The sequence below is a fragment of the Carassius gibelio genome, chromosome B17, assembly GCF_023724105.1.
Source record: "Carassius gibelio isolate Cgi1373 ecotype wild population from Czech Republic chromosome B17, carGib1.2-hapl.c, whole genome shotgun sequence".
Lineage (NCBI taxonomy): Eukaryota > Metazoa > Chordata > Actinopteri > Cypriniformes > Cyprinidae > Carassius > Carassius gibelio.
Window position 1 is genome coordinate 10,848,249 of NC_068412.1, and position 17,316 is coordinate 10,865,564.

General features: G+C 34.6%; 1 protein-coding gene and 1 long non-coding RNA gene across 2 annotated transcripts in view; one reads left to right on the forward strand and one right to left on the reverse strand.

Moving 5' to 3' along the window:
• Nucleotides 1–10,443, forward strand: part of LOC127976737 (uncharacterized) — an 11,149-nt gene extending 706 nt beyond the window's left edge. The window contains exons 2-4 of the long non-coding RNA XR_008157920.1: nt 2,651–2,770; nt 3,420–3,584; nt 9,811–10,443. This is a non-coding gene — a long non-coding RNA (uncharacterized LOC127976737). The remainder of the gene's footprint in view (nt 1–2,650; nt 2,771–3,419; nt 3,585–9,810) is intronic.
• The window catches only part of plekhh1 (pleckstrin homology domain containing, family H (with MyTH4 domain) member 1), a 39,361-nt gene that overhangs the window by 2,308 nt on the left and 19,737 nt on the right, over nt 1–17,316 (reverse strand). The window contains exons 9-29 of the mRNA XM_052581353.1: nt 16,628–16,706; nt 15,526–15,617; nt 15,260–15,407; nt 14,937–15,073; nt 14,022–14,132; nt 13,829–13,915; nt 12,834–12,992; nt 11,923–12,003; nt 11,605–11,784; nt 10,397–10,508; nt 10,078–10,190; nt 6,852–7,028; nt 6,656–6,753; nt 4,439–4,616; nt 3,409–3,564; nt 3,061–3,158; nt 2,832–2,973; nt 2,618–2,757; nt 1,450–1,579; nt 1,204–1,287; nt 1–22 (exon numbers count right to left, since the gene is read on the reverse strand). The exon at nt 1–22 is cut by the window's left edge and continues 125 nt beyond it. Coding sequence (XP_052437313.1) covers nt 1–22; nt 1,204–1,287; nt 1,450–1,579; nt 2,618–2,757; nt 2,832–2,973; nt 3,061–3,158; nt 3,409–3,564; nt 4,439–4,616; nt 6,656–6,753; nt 6,852–7,028; nt 10,078–10,190; nt 10,397–10,508; nt 11,605–11,784; nt 11,923–12,003; nt 12,834–12,992; nt 13,829–13,915; nt 14,022–14,132; nt 14,937–15,073; nt 15,260–15,407; nt 15,526–15,617; nt 16,628–16,706 — 2,524 coding nt within the window. The remainder of the gene's footprint in view (nt 23–1,203; nt 1,288–1,449; nt 1,580–2,617; nt 2,758–2,831; nt 2,974–3,060; nt 3,159–3,408; nt 3,565–4,438; nt 4,617–6,655; nt 6,754–6,851; nt 7,029–10,077; nt 10,191–10,396; nt 10,509–11,604; nt 11,785–11,922; nt 12,004–12,833; nt 12,993–13,828; nt 13,916–14,021; nt 14,133–14,936; nt 15,074–15,259; nt 15,408–15,525; nt 15,618–16,627; nt 16,707–17,316) is intronic.

Genomic DNA, 17,316 nt, shown 5'->3' on the forward strand with positions numbered 1-17,316 from the left:
ATGGATATGTGACTAACGGGTGCTGAAGAAAAGCAGAGCACACAGATTGAGATATTTACAAAAACAAATATAAACACTACTGTTTTTTTGCTCGTTTCTTAAAATATTAAATACTTTCATTCACCAAAGATGTATTAAATGTATCAAGCAAAAGTAACAGTTAAGACTTTTATATTGTTACAATAAGTAAGGCTACATTTTAAAATGTATCAAAGTACAATACAGTTCAAATAACAACTAGAAGTCATAATATCAATAAATTGTAAAAATATATCACAATATTACTCTCGTTTTTCTGTATCTTTTCTGCAAAGGCCATTTTTGTTTCTGTGAGCTGGTGAGAATAGTGAGTGGATGAAGAAGTTAAAGCAAAAAAACGATATAAAAATAGAAAACAGAAAATGACAGAGTCTGCCTGACCCTGTTTGTTCTTTCTCTCCAAGTGTGAATACAGCCAACTTGGTAAGATGTCAGGACTACAGCTTTTCAAACAAGCACACCTGCCAATATGGTCATCTAAGTGCCAGATAAATATAAATCTAGTTCTTGAAACCTAGAAAATGGAAGAAATAAACTAAACTATAATTTAATTTCACTAAACCAAGAGAGGACGCTAAAGGCCTGAAAAAGAGTCCAGCAGGTGTGTGAACAGGAGGGTTTAAAGCAGAAATATATGAAGCTCATGTTTTTGTTAAATTGTATATACCTTTATCTGGTAATTGGTAACAACTAGTAATGTGCGATCATCAATGTTTAAAAAAAATGGTGGGGATGTCACAGTGGAAACTTTTCAATATTACTTAGACACTGTAAGTAATTAATCAAGTAATTTGTACTATATGATGTATTGAGTATTTGCTTATTTGTATTGTCAAACAGTATGATTTAACCCTACATTTTCTTGGAATTAGCTCTATGTATTGTACAGGTTTACAAAAGTACTTTACAGTTACATCATATTCCCTCTTACTTTTATATTTTCAAAACTGTGTTATAGTTTTATATTTGTGGTGCTGCACACTTTACTCACAGGCTTTCATTTATAAAAGCATGTTTTTTTTAAACCTGAGGGAGCCTAAATGATTTTCTGTGGTAATCAACAGCACACTTAAGAGCTTAAGGTTGTAAATGACCCGTAATATTGCTTTAATGCAGCCTTAGTTTCTGAAACTATAACTAGAGCAAGTATCCGCATTCACTCACCATTGTGTAGTCCAGAACACTCAGCCCATCCTCATTAACAGCCAGCCACACTCGGGTTTGCTCCAGTGAAGAGGGAGGCAATGGCTGCGCACCAACAGAGTGGGAGGAAAAGGAGACATTCTGTCATGTTTTAACAGCCCTCTTGTGAAAATCTTTTTAGGTTGTCGAGGTTGTGTAGAAAATGGCAGTCAGCTTTGTCAGTGGCTAAAGAAACAGTCACCTTATCTACTGTACATCTCATCTTACCTTGGCACTGAACAGCTTGGCACCAAACAGAGGCCACTTGCGGGCCACGGTCAGGTAGATTCTCACACATTCAGAGGCTGTGCATCCACGAAGGACAGACCACTTAGTGGCCAAACGCTCAGCCAGTTCCCTGTGGGACAGTTAAATTAAAGTGTTTGTATAAAGTTCAATACAGTGAACATTTTAGATTGCATGTTTTTTTTTTAAATGAAGAAAAACAACGGTAAGCATATCGTAGTACAGTTGAGAAAATAAACTAAAAAGTATAATATGGTAAAATGGAGCATTCTATTATCAAACATTAGTATAAAATAAATTATAATATGTAAAAAATTATTCCACAAAGCTGCATTTATATATTAAAATATATATTTATACAGAATTAAAGCTGTATATAATTAAATACTTAATATATATTACAAATGTATACATAATGTACATTGTTATTTTCAGTTGTAAATGGGGCATTATTTGGTCAAACATTTTAGAATAAATTATTTCAAAAATCTGTATTTAAATATATATATATATATATATATATATATATATATATATATATATATATAAAATTGAAAATTATATATAATAAATTCAAGATAAATTATTCTAAAATGCATACTATTGTATAAAAAATTATACATCTTACGGTACTCTATAGCCTTTCCTGATTTTAAATTTATGGATTAGTAATAGTCATATTAGATATTTTCATTCAAATTGTATTTTATTTTATATTTTACTCTACTTTACGATTGGTTTGTACAGCACTTTAAATGTGCTCTATCAATAAAATGTACCTACTTTGCATAACAATAATAATTAATATTATTATACATAATACTATTTGCATGAAGTTGTCCTAAAATTGAATAAAGGCACACCAAAAAACAATTAATGATTTTTCAATCAATCATGTCATCCTTTTTTTTTTTTTTGAAAATTGTTATGAAATTGTGAAAATTTGTATTTTGTTATATAAGATTATATGATGAGATCTGGTGATACATAATAATTGTGAATGAACATACTGGAAAAAACTTATATCATATATCATGCATATTCTAAATAAACTGCTAAAGATTAATTACCGCTAATGTATTATAATATAATATAATTGTGAACATGAAGTGATTATAATGAACACAAAATCAAGTAAATGTGAATTTACCTGAGCTGCTCGATGCTGTATTCCTGCTTGTAGCGTTTAGGGTAAAACCGCTCCAGTACCTGCAGAAGGAGCTGTTGGGTCTTTGACTGAGAAGAACCAGTGGGAGACATTGCTGGCCGCTCTAGGTCACCGTGCTCGACCTAAAAGAGAAATGTGAGTGAGATGTATCTATGATCCACCACTTCAAATACACTGGATCCACTTTAACACACACCTGTGCCATCAGCGCAGCCACCTCCAGGCCCAGTTCCTTACTGACAGGGAAGTGCCCTTGTTGTACCTCTTCATTTACTTGATATGCCAGCAGGAGGCGCTCTCGCTCAGTCTCCCCCTTGGCCTGAGCTCGGAAACACAGTCTACAAGGAAGATCAGACACCCTAACATTATTGACCTATCGACAAAAACATCTGAATAGATACAAAACCACAGTTTCTCAAACAAACCTGCTTTTATAAGTGAGACGGACAATGCGTGTTCCCTCATATTTTCCAGGATGGAGCTCTTTCAGTGCCTGTTCCCACTTTGAGATCACATCACAAATCTGCAGCAGAAGACAATAACCAAAAACAACAAAAGCATTGCTTAAATTTCCTTGCAGCACGGGATATGTAGACTTAAATGTTTTTGTACTTGTTTCAAAAGACTGTATAACAGTAAAGCAGACTACTTCAATACTACTTTGAAATGCATATCACTCAATATCTCCCACTAATAGGCCTACGTCTTAGCAAGATGATATTAAATGCTTATTTATATGATAGAATATCTGCAGTTTAATGTTCATAATATACTTTATTGCTAGGCTGCAGGCAGTGCTCCAGGTCTTTTCCAGAGGGGTCGTCAGTGAAGAGCGCGAAGCCTGAAATCTGTGGCTTCCTCATGCCTGCTCTCTGGTTGACTGTGTTCAGGAACTCCTCCACTGTGGTGGAGCCGTCAAAACCTACAACCTGGAGAGAGATGGAGGAAGGTAAGAGGCAGCAGCTTTCTCAAAGTCCTGCTATATAAAACATATACACCTGACATTGACATCCATCTTTGTGACCATATCAAGAGTAGTCAATGCTGAATTCAGGTGTCTGTTTCTTTGTTTTCGTCTTAATGCCATTCCAGCATCATATACAACTGTAAATTGGGTTTAAATCCTGAATGCATCTTAATACGGAGTGTTTCAAGTATTTATTTATTTTTAAATGGAACGGTCTATTGAAACTTCACACATAATATTATTTTTTAAAAATGCAATTGTGTTTTTGTTGGGTATCATATTTGATACATCAGGCTTTAATGGTTGATAAGTTTGATATATAAATTTATGGAGTTCATATTCCTAAAGTGAGAAAAAAATAAATACATTTTGGTGCAGTTGTTATTTATATAGCCAAAAAAGTATGATTCTGATTACTTGTAATGTGAACCAGTGTGGTTTTTATAACTTCAATACTACTTTGAAATTAATATAAATATCACTCAATATCTCCCAATAATAGGCCTATGTCTTAGCATGATGATATTAAATGAGGGGGGCAAAACATGCAATGCAATGAAATATAATGATGATTGCTTTAATCCAGTAAATATTCATCTTGAAATATTACTAACAATAAAATTATTCTCAACTTTTCAGAGCCCAATGATGAAAAAAAGACAAAAAAAAAAAAAACATATAGAGACTATGATTCGGAGGGCAGAAGGCATGCAGTAGATTGTGTACAAGTTAATTATGTTGATAATTTACAGGGCTTAGAAATGTGTGTCCCAAGCATTATACAGTGGGCGTTATAAAGTGCCAGATCAATGGGAACAGAACGTGTCTGTGTGTACCTCATAAGTGTTGTTCATGAAGTGAACAGGTATGCTGAAAGGGAGAGAGTGATGGTAGGGGTTTCTCAGCAGAATAGACAAGATTTCCATTCGTGAAGGCTTTGCCTCTCTCTCTCCATTCTGTAACGTTCTCTCTACAGAGCGCTGGCAGTACACAGCATACTTCCCCACTTCAGTCCTGTGGGTGTACACACATAAACACAGGCTTTCAAATTCAATTACATGAGGCATCACTGCAAAAACCCTTATTCCTAGCCGTATTTAAGTTTTGTTTTGCAGTAAGCACATCAAAACTCCATACTTTTTTTCTTGTTATTTTTGTAAAAGCCTTTTTTTTAATTCATGAAGCAAGATATACTGTATATAACATTCTAAAATTATGAGAGGCCAAACACCAAATATTGTAAAAAATAAAAAAAATAAAAAAAAAATATATATATATATATATATATATATATATATATATATATATATATATAATTTGACCTATTATGCTTTTTAAAAATTTTTTTTTTTAAATAATTAATATATATATATATATATATATATATATATATATATATATATATATATATATATATATATATATATATATATATATATATATATATATACGAAATATATATAATTTAAATTCTTAAAATAAACAGTATTTATATATACTGAATAAACCAAAACAATATTATAAATGTGATCCTGGACCACATAACCAGTCATAAGTCACACAGGTATATTATATTTGTAGCAAAAGCCAACAATACATTGTATGGGTCAAAATTATGAATTTTTCTTTTATGCCAAAAATCATTAGGATATTAAGTAATCATATTCCATTAAGATATTTTGTACATTTCCTACTTTAAATATATCAAAACTGAATTTTTGATTAGTCATATGCATTGGTAAGAACTTCATGACTTCAAACTGAGGTGCTGATTTTTGCACCGGATAACATTATTCCTAGGATTAGGCAGGAAATTGGGGATCTATCATCTTTGGACTGTAATCTTGTGAGAAATTTGGGTGTCATTTTTGATAAATCTAGCAATGTTGATGTTTTAGCAGTCATGTAAAATCTGTGGTTCGTTCCTGTTTTTTCCATCTCAGGAACATCGCTAAGATTAGATCTGTGGTTTCTAAAAAAGAGATGGAGATGCTTATTCACGCTTTTATTTCTTCTCGTCTTGATTTTTGCAATGTACTGTACACTTGTTTAAACAAATCCTCTATGGACAAGTTGCAAGTGGTACAGAATGCAGCTGCAAGACTTTTGAATAAGACCAACAGAAGAACACATATTACACCTATACTTAAGGCTCTACATTGGCTTCCAATTAGTTTTAGAGTACAGTTTAAAATTTTAACCATTACTTACAGAGCCTTGCGTGATCAAGCTCCCTCTTATATCGAGGATATACTGCATGTAAACACTTCTGGTAGCTCTTTGAGGTCTTCTGGTCAAGACCTTTTAACTGTTCCTAGAACACGTTTTAAAACAAGAGGTGACCGAGCCTTCTGTGTGGTGGCTCCAAGGCTCTGGAACTCCCTTCCATTAGCCTTGAGAGCTTTGGATTCAGTGGAAGCTTTTAAAAAATGCCTTAAGACGCATCTTTTAGACAAGCATTTAATTAGCAATATGGTTTTGTATGTTTTTGTGTATTTGTGTATATTTGTATGTTATGTGCATGAGTATATCTGTTAAGTGTATATTTTAATTAAATTTGTGAAGCACTTTGTGACTTTTTTGTCTGTGAAAAGTGCTATAGAAATAAAGCTTACTTACTTACTTCATTTGGACAACTTCAAAGGCGATTTTTCAATATTTCGATTTTTTTGCACCCTAAGATTCTACAGTAGATTTTCAAATAGTTGTCAGCCAAATATTGTCCTATACTAAAACCCTACATCAATGGAAAGCTTATTTATTCAGTTATCAGATTATGTATAAATCTCAAATTTCAAGAAATTGACCCTTATGACTGGTTTTGTGGCCCAGGGTCACAAATGATGTATTTAAAATAAATCAAAACAACAGTTATAATCCTCAATATATAGTTGTAATTCCAAAATATCTGTAATACAACTATACACAAACTTTATATTCAGATTTATTTGTTTAGATTATAAAAAATATAAATCTATATTTGAGAATTAGTCTGAGAGGGAAAGTTATTAGACATTGTACTTCATGGAGTGAGTGAGTGTGTGGCCAGTGACCTGGGATCTGCGTTCCGCTGCAGGTACTGTCTGAGGTACCACAGGAAACGGTGCTGAGGCAGGAAGAGAGCTACACACAATGATAACAGCTGCCAGCACTGAGAAAGAAAAAGAAGAGCAACGAGATATAGAAACAAAAAAATCTTCATATGATGATAAAGTGTGAAATGTGTGTGTGCACAGATATGACACAGACCTGCGTGAGGGCATAGTTGTGAGGAGTGCGGCAGTTGGTCTGCTTGATCAGCTGACAGTACATCTCATTCTGCAGCTCTGGATGTGTTAGGCACACCTGCAGTGCATTCTGGGCCAGCGAGGTGTGGTAGTCGATAGAGGGAGACTCCACCAGCACATTGATGAACAGCTGACATGACTACCAGGGAGGCAAAACCATAACTTATTTGTATAGGAGTAGGTCAATGACACTACATTTTTTCCTCATTTATTAGTTTATACAAACATGCATTAAAAGGCTGTTCAAGACAATGTCAGATAACTGGACCTTTTTACAATCACACAAAGTTTGTTGGGGTTGTAAAATTTAATTTAACAAAATATATTATATTTATGGAGAAATAAAATAAAATTTTGATTAATAATTCATTTAATTTATAATTTAGTTACATCTTATTTTACGTGACATTTTTAGATATGCAAGAAAATATATTATATTTACTTGATAGACACCACATGACATTTAAATAGGCGCTTGAAATTGGCATAAAAGTTTTTTAAAACCATATGAGCGGACAGAGAACAGCTAGAAATACACGGCACTACCTTCTGTAACGTGAACATAAGAACCAGCAGATGGCGAACTCCTCACACAACATGTGAGCACACACAGCTGGTTCTGTAGCCATAGAGACAGTGCGTGCAACAACACGCTTGACTTTCTTATTAACATTCCGTCTCTGTTCGTACAGAAATTCTTAAAATGCAAATTAAATCAAGTCAGGATGTAGCTGTCAACCCCCCATTCATTACTTCAGAGTGGGAGGCTTTTTCTTTCAGTATCAAATGACTACCTAAAAAGCCCCTCTGATCTTCAAAGAGCACTGAGGGCTGCGCTCCATGCTAGCTCTCGAAGATACGCCATTGAACTGTCAATAGGGCATAATGTCTGCAAACCTCCGGAGAACAGGGTTCTCAATAGAAAACGGGAGCCTGAGGTGAAACTACGTTTAACTGGAATGGGACTATCTCTCCAAATGCTGTCAGCGATCCTCTTTGAGCTCAGAATGAAATGTTTAGGGCTGTCCTCAGAATGAGACTTTACAGGGCTAGTGCCATTCCCCACACAAAGCACTGAGAGCCACTTGTTGAGAAGTCATTACTAGAAGTAGTGATGCTACTAACTGCAGTTCTCGCAGAATGGTCAACTGTATAAAACTCTAATTACCTCTTCTTCTTTTTTTTTTACATTATTTACATGTAGCTTCTCCTAGAAAGTCTGTGTTGAACCCATTTTCCAAAAAGCTTTATTTGGATACATTGCCTGATTTGTTTAGCAAATTTTTTTTTGTGCATGTTTAAGCCAGTAGGTGGCAACAAGCAACTGTATTTTTTATGTGAAGTCAAATCATTGAATCATTCGCTCAACTAAATCGTTACAAAACAACCTAGTTATTCACAACCGAAGAAGCGTATCATCCGAAGTCACATTTATAAATCTACTATAAATCTAAGAGATTTCAGCATCATAAGTGTTTCGTCCCCAAAAATGACAACAAAGCAGATCTTTTATTTTCCCTCTGTATTGTGAACTGCTGAACATTACTTTTATAATATTTAGATATTTATCTAAACATTATATGCAGTGTTGGTATTGTTAAGTAAAACTAAAACTATTACAAATTATTTTTGGTAATTGAAATAAAGTTTAAATGAATTGTAAAATAAAAATTTGATGAAAACCAATTAAAAATCTGAAATGTTGATTTGGCAACTAAATAAAGTAAGTTTAAGTACTTAACTTGAGAAAAATTATAAAAATAAAAGCTGAACAGAAATATTAACCAAAACAAAAAAAAAGTACACAACAAAATTACTAAAACTTAAAATGAAATCAAAAAATGAATAAAATCAAACCATATAAATGAAACCTCACCTTATTCAAAATATGAATAAATACTATAATATAATAAATAAATAATACTAAAATAACACTTTATTTGTATCATTCTCCGTTTTTATGCACGCTTAATTCTTACACCGTCTCTCTATTCATTAATAATTGTACATTCATGAATAAAATACCTGATTTGCTCACTTCATTTTAAAATAAGTTATATTTCAAAATGATAAGTGATAAGTAATAAGTGGCTTGTTAGTTTAGTTATTTTGGATTCTTGTTCAAACTCAAAATTTGATGATTTTTAATCTGAACAACACTCAGAATGAACAAGCCATCTCATGATCAGTTAAGAAGACAATACTTGATATATTATTAATATATTAATACTTGATATATACTATATTAATACTTGATATATTCATATATCATCCAGTCTAATTATTTGTTTAAATTACTAAGTTTGAGGTTGATAAGAAAGGCTGCATATATCTGATCAAAAATACAGTACAAAAATTATATTTAAAATAACTTATTAATTTCTGTTCTCTGTTATTTCTGTGGCAAAGCTGAATTTTACAGCCACTACTCAAGTCTTCAGTGTCAAAATTATTCTTTAGCAATCATTCTAATATGCTGATTTGATTTCTTATGATCCATTTTTAAAACAGCTATGCATCCTAATATTTTTCTTAATATACTGACCACATTTACTATTGCCCCCGAATTTTAAAATGGTAGTTTATGCCGTGCTCATTTAATTTCATCATGTGCATTCAAATTATACTGCTCATCAACCAGCCTGCTGTTCTGATACCAGCAGCTGTTTCTGCTTCAGTTTAGAGTAGTTTTTTCTATATTGTTAGCCATGATTTAGTTTCCGTGTTCCCATTTGACACCGTAATAGAGTTCCCAAATGTTTTATGCCAAAAAACCTTCTCTGATTTTATTATGAGTACCATATCCAAGTACTACTCTTTTGAAAGTCTAGTCTGAACTACTATATAATATGAGTAGCATGTATCTTGACAGTTTCAAAGCAGCTTCCCAACATGAGTTTTTTTTTTTCTACGTCAATCAGAGCCAAATCCAGCTGATTATCTCCTGCGCTATAATGAGCACCAGGCCTCCCATCACAGCCTTTGATCCTGCTGTGGGAGACAGTAGCTCTCTCACACACAGGGACAAGACGGCACCATCAACCCTCAGGAGAGGAGGACGAGGACAACTTAGAAGTGTTTCGAGAGATGGAGTGACTCTTCAAGGAAGATAAAGACAACAAGAGGACATAAAGACTAGAGCGTTTGTGAATGTGAGAGTAAAAGAAGACAGAGACGAGAGTGTTCACCTTAAAGAGCTTGAGAGCCTCTGTTTGAAGAGCCTCGGAAGGCAGCGTGGTGAGAGGGTACCGCAGACCCTCTTTACTGAAACACAACACTTCACGTTTCCACAGAGCCGAGTCTGCACGCATGAACACACAACAGATTGAAAAACAAATTAAAATGGCCCAACAGCTGTTATCAGGCCATAAGAACTGGTCGTAAACACTGTCTGGGGTCTAAATAGAGTCATTCAATCTGTCTGTCTCAATTTAAAACCATCTTGAGAAGCAGTTGTACATGTTTTAGACGTGTCTGGTTGGGGGATATTTTAAAGTAACTTCTGACCTGAGTCTCCGTCCACATCCAGCAGCTTGCCGATCAGCTGCTCGTACTCTGTGCCCACTCTCAAGCTGGCACAACTGCCCACCGCGACGGTCAGGTGGTACAGCCAGGTGTCCTGTGAGAGAGACAGCAAAAGACTAGGTTTGAATTGAGATTCATTTCATTTAACGAAAGGAGTGAACAGCTGAAGTGATGCTGACAAACCTAAGTTAGTAATGTAGCTCAGTCATTTTTGTTAATTGAAATAAATTTGAAATAATACTTCAGATGATATTAGATGAAAAATCTGAAAATGTTGTGTGGGAACTTATTGAAATGAAGTATAAAAAGAAGCACTAAAACGACAAACTTAAATTTAAATTAAAATGAAAGCTAAATAAAATGATATAAAACAAATGTCTAAAAGCTCATAAAATTACTAAAACTAAAATTATGTATAAAAAAACTAACTCAAAATATTTAAATAATACTATATAATAAAAATTGTATAAAGAAGTATTCTATACTATAGTATAGTATATAAATATCAGTAAAAGAACTGATGTACTATTTTATAAGAATTTCAAAATTTAGTCAATCGGTTAATTTAGATGTTTCCTTTTGAGTCACAGACTGCTGTGCAAGGCTAAGCTGTTCATTGAATAATTCATAAAAAAAATATATACCATATTTCCTCAAAAAAATACAAATCAAGCAACACAGCTGATTTAAACATTGATAATAATCAGCTTTGCAATCATATGAATAAATTAAATTTAAAATATAAATGTTTTTGTTAAATTCTTAATTAATATAAAAAATATAACAAAATAGAAAACAGGTAATTTAAACCGCAAAACAATTTCACTTTTTTTTTAAATGTATCTTTGATCAGATAAATGTAGCAATGGCGAGCGTAAGAGACTTAAAAAGTAATATACTCAAAACCATTGCAAAATCCTACCAACCGCAAACTTTTAAAAGCTAGTGTATATAACTGTATATTTATGGTTTTATTGATGTTATTTTGTTGAAAAGTTGATTTGTTTAAACATTAATGCTGTCATCATAGCAAAGTGTAGTGCTTAATAAAACTAATAATCACATACCTTCATAGAGAACGGACTTGCATATAAATAAAGGATTTTACATATTGTATTATAATAAACAAAAAGCAGCATTCAGGTAAATGCTAGGCAAAATTCAGATTGTGTTTGTGGTGTAAATAGTACCTTTTCTTGTTTAGTGCCGACAAGCAGGTAGGTGGGGCTTTGCTCTTTGGGATGAACTACTAAAGTGAAGTGAGAGGAGAGGAAGCCCCGCCCACCTGCTTCATAATCCTCATCAGAGTCACATGACCTGTCCACTTCTTCCACCCGTGCTTCCCGAACGCGTAGCTGACCCAGTGGGAACTGCCACAAACATATATTTGTTCTCAGCACAATAGCATCTTAAACATAAATTAATTTACAGATTACCTGAATATACAGTATAGCCTAATTTTTATTTTAACATTTAAAATGAATTGAATGAAGCTAAAAGATATCCACCTTGTCATCCTGGTTTCGGAAGTAGTAGAAGACTTTCCCAATCAAAGCACACCACACAAGCTTTGAATGACCATGTTTCACCTGTAGTAAAATAAAGACATCGTCAAAAATATGGAGAGAGAAAGATGAAGCTAAACAGGATCTTAATACCAGGTGTAAACAGGCTCGATATATTAAATATGTGGTTTATATTACTTCCAGTTTATTTGTCAAAATGAAAATGGATAGTCATATCAAATGCATTCAAACAGACAAATCATGCCATAATGAACACATCCGTTTGACAAGACAAAACACACGCACAGCCACATACAGTAAAAGAAAACATTAATTATATCCTGAACTGTCAATCAAAAACCTTCAAATGTGGCGAAGTCCCAACAACCTTTTATGATATGATGCACTGAGATGCTGGACTAGATACAATGTTCAAAAACTGTGGATTTGACTAGATGAATTATTAAATTTTTTAGTGTTAGTTTGCAACTAACGTCATTAGCTAATACCTATTCAAGAGTAAAACTAAACAATCGAATATTCATTGGGCTAAAAAAGGGATAAAAAAGGGATAGGGATAAAAGGGATAGTTCACCCCAAAATATTTTTTTGTCATTATTTAGTAACCCTCATGTCGTTCCAAACCTGTATGAGTTTCTTTCTTATGCTGAACAAAAAATAATATATTTTGAAGAATGCTGGTAATCAAACGGTTGATGGTCCCCACTGACTTCCATAGTATTTCTTTTCCTACTCTGGAAGTCGATGGGGACCAACAACTGTTTGGTTCTTCAGAATTCTTCAAAATATCTTCTTTCGTGTTTAACATATGAAAAAAACTGATACAGGTTTGGAACGACGTGAGGATGAGTAAATAATGTCCAAGCTTTAATAACACTCCTGTGTGCTCTTACCTTAGTTAGCCAGCCTCGCACCGTGGGCTTAGCTTCTTTATCCATGGAAATTGGTCCACTGGCCTGGATCTTGAGAACATTTTGGAGAACTCTGATCCAGTCCTCCAGGATATTTGGCGAGTCTGCAGCCAAGTAAAAGGTCTTCTTCTCTGTAATTAACTGGAAACAACACGCAAATGAGAAAAATGTGGACAGCGATTTAGTCAACAAAACTGGTTAATCATTCAATGACTATGATGGCACTGGTATTAAAATGGTTAAGATAAAGAAATAATAAGACAAACATAAAATAAAAAATAAGACAAACAAAATCAGTTAAATAAATAAAGAGGCACATAACTAGGATTCTTAATAGACAAAAAAATAATAATAATTTCTACCACTATGCAACGTCCAGTAGAATTTATGGAAGGATTTTCTGGACTAATTGCAAATTGTTTTTTCAATATGTGTATGCATAAATTGTGACATAATGCAATTGCAATTGCAAATCTTATATTACCGTTTGCATTTTCACAAATGCACAGTGGCTGCCAAATTTCAAGTCCATATGCAACTGTATTTCCCATGTCTTACGAGTTATGAGCCTGTCATATTTAAATAGCAATATTAAAATATGAAAAACTAATAAGTCTTTTTCTCTGTCGTTCATAAGGAAAAATTTGGCATAAAGAGTGAAGATTTTAAATCATCTCATGATGGAATGTATTGCGAGTCATGTGGTAACAGTAAAACACGTCAAAATGATCTACAAGAAATACTGCAGGATATTTTATGATTATGATATTCAATTCCTCCCAAATTGTGATTACACTGATTCAAGTGGAAATTATACATAATTTCCCGTTATTATTACTATTACGCCTTTGAAAACCCAATAATAACAGCAGCTGAACATGCCCTCGAAACGCATACCCATATCAGGCTGTTTCTGAAAGCCTCAGGCTGACAGATTTGTTAAAGGAGGTTTAGGTGGATCAGCGTGTGACTCTCACCTGGAATGTCTGAGCTCCCTCTCCGCGGGCTATATGACACGAAGAGTTCAGCTCCATTTGGCCCTGAGGTTTCCGGATCACGTCACTCTGAGAGCAGAACAAAGGCAGATATCATCAGTAGTGTAACTCTAAACTTCCTTCCCTCACACCGTCTCTCAAATCCCGCTGCAGAGTCGTGGAAAACCCTACTCACCGGCGACTTATAGTATAAGATCTCTCCGTTCCTCAGAATGAACCAGCGCCTCTTCCAAGCTTTCACCTGACTGCCCATTTTCAGCAAGTAACCCGTCTTCTCCAGAGTCTCCTGTATTGAAAGGCACATACAAAGCCATTAAACATGGACAATCTGTGTTACTTCTAACTCTATGTATAGGACTGAGGTGAATGGGAATGCTAACTGATAGCTTTCTCCAGTATTACAGATCTCCTTGGACTTATACTAAAATGTAAGAATAGACTGAATAATAGTTACAAATATCATCTCAAGAACCTATGTACTAAAATATATGCATTCTCTATTGCTATTATGCTATTACCGTATTTTTCGGACTATATTTTTCGCACCTGAGTATAAGTCCAAAAATACGTCAGGACGAGGAAAAAAAACATATAAGTCGCACTGGACTATAAGTTGCATTTATTTAGAACCAAGAACCAAGAGAAAACATTACCGTCTACAGCTGCGAGAGGGCGCCCTCTCGTGGCTGTAGACGGTAATGTTTTCTCTTGGTTCATTTCTCTTGGTTCATGTCAAATTAATTTTGATAAATAAGTGCCTGACTATAAGCCGCAGGACCAGCCAAACTATGAAAAAAAGTGCGACTTCTAGTCCGGAAAATACGGTAACAAACCATTAACTACGACTTTTGCCTTTATAAACTCCTAATTTGCTGCTTATTAATAGTTAGGGAGATATTTAAGTTGAAGTATTGGCTAGGATGATGGACAGCCGATATGTTAATAACAGGCATGCTAATGTGAGAATCATGTCATGTGACACTGAAGACTGGAGTAATAGCTGAAACATCTACAGGCTCTAGATTTTTGGATGGTGATGTAGATTAGAAGTCAAATTGAGGCGGCTCAAATGTGGAGCTCAGAAACGTACCGGTCCGACACTCTCGCATGAGTAGGATGAGGTTCGTTGGACCTTGTGCTCCGGCTCGGAGCAGTCACTGTCCAGTGAGTACGCATCCGGAGGAATGGCATAGTCACTCTCCGAACTGATGGAGGACATAGACACACCTGCGGGACAAAAGACAAGTCCAAGAGATGAACCTGGATTTTTGAGTATTTCAAATAAGTTGTTTATTTCTTTTTAAAAAACTACATTTAGACACTTTTATTATTACATAACAATTAAACAAACTAGTTTATTACATTAAAAGATTTTGAAAGCCCAAGAGTGTGTTATTTGACAGATGTCCTCACCTCTTTTGACAGCGCGTGGGCTGCCTGGGGTACTGCCCTTCTTATCTGGCACCAGTGTGGATGCGTGCAGGCTGGCCAATGAGCTGCTGTCGTCTTCTGAACCCGAGTCATCATCAGGGAGAGGGACGCTGCTGATCTGAGTTGCTTTCTGAAAGAGAAGAGGCACTACTTTTAGTATTTTTTCAAAGATTTCTCTCAGTCTTTGTTATGTAACATTTGTAGAAGCTTAGAATCAGTTAAGTCTCATAATAATGATGTAGTCTTACCCCTTTAAGAGTGGAGTACACAGGCACACTGATGTTCTTATAAATGAGGTGGGTGAAGGGGCCGGTTGTTGAGTGCTGAGCTTGGGTGGATACTGGAGAAACAACCGAACAACACATGGACACTTGCATAAAGTCTGCAAAGTTGTAAAAATTCATAGGGCCTGGGCGGGCACTTCAATATAATTTCATAAGGCCTTTCCATTTACAGACACCAGCGAAATTCATACAGTTTGTACATTTAATTAGCTTATTTTTTTTGTTCAATTACATTTTCTTTTTTATAGCAGGTAAACTACCATTCAAATGTCTGGGTCTGCAAAATGTTAACATTTTTTAAAAGGAATCCACATCTTACTTGATCAAAAATACAGAAAATCTAAAATCATTCCGATGTGCTGATTTATGTTGAAAACATGTTTAAGTGCAACCCATGCATTATGATCCAGAGAGGGCATGCAGTTTTAAAAGCAGCATTTTAAACAAAAATGACATTGCGCTGGTCAATGAAGGTTAGATAAGAATTTCCGCTCGCTAATATTACTTTGCTCCAAAACAGCATCTGTGGTTGAAGTGACCCGGTTTAGACTTCTACACAGGATCTGCAACCTAAAATCAACTTTTTAGCACTCGATGTTCAGTGGTAACAGCGTGGAAGAGTTAAATGTGTCCGTCACTTTCAATGCGTTGTAGTAAGTTTGTATCAAAGTAAATATATGATCAGACTTGTGTCTCACTGCAGAATAGAGCACCGTTTTTGTAAGTCGAGGCGGAGAGAGGTGAAATACTCGCTGAGATAATTACACAGCGCTTTTATCCTTTCATCACGGCTGATTGAAAAGCAGGGCTTGCATTCCCACCCTCTACTCACAGTCTACACCCCAGTCGACTCTAAAAGCCTCTTAGAAGCTTGAATGAATGGAGATCACACCTGCACAGGTGTGTTCCCCTTAGGTCAGAGGAAGTGACACCAGACAAGTCCTGACTTCTAATTGACAGATCCAAGAGCATCTGTTCATATGGCATTATAACATTGCAAGAAATGCCAGCAAGTTTGCTGGTGACGGACATAAACTGAGTGATTGTTACTGATTGGTTGACTGACCTCTCCCAATCGTCTTAGCTCCAAGACAGGCCTCTGAGACTCTCATTCCTGATTTAGCTACCGCATAGATCCGGCTCTCCTGAAAAACACACCAAGTAGCATGAAAACAGTGATATAGATTTATCATAGAAAACTGGCTACTATAGTGCTAGGGTGTTTTCTTTTACAGTACATTAAACTCACCTCAAGCATTCTGAAAACTTACACTTCCTTCTTAGTATCTACAAATTAGTTTTGAACTAACACTTACTTCATGGTCCTTAATTTGACACCATTGCACCATTCATTCATAAACTAATCAGGAAATAGTTTTCTACTATATTAATTATATTCATTACACCTATATAGTTGTATAAGACATTACCCTCAAAAGTTTGGGATCGGTAATATCGGTAAGAAGTCTCCTCTAAATTTATTTGATCAAAAATATAGTAAAAACAGTGATACTGTGAAATATTATTACAATTTAAAATGACTTTTTTTCCATTATTTTATTCTTAAAGCTTTTTTTTTGTTTAAAGCTTAAGTAAAGCTTTTTTTTCAGCATCATTCAGTCTTTGGTGTCACATGATCCTTCAAAATCATTCTAATATGCTGATTTGGAGCTCAAGAAAAGTTCATTATTATTGCTGCATAATATTTTTGGTGAAAACCATGATAATTTTTTAAGGATTCTGTGATGAATTGAG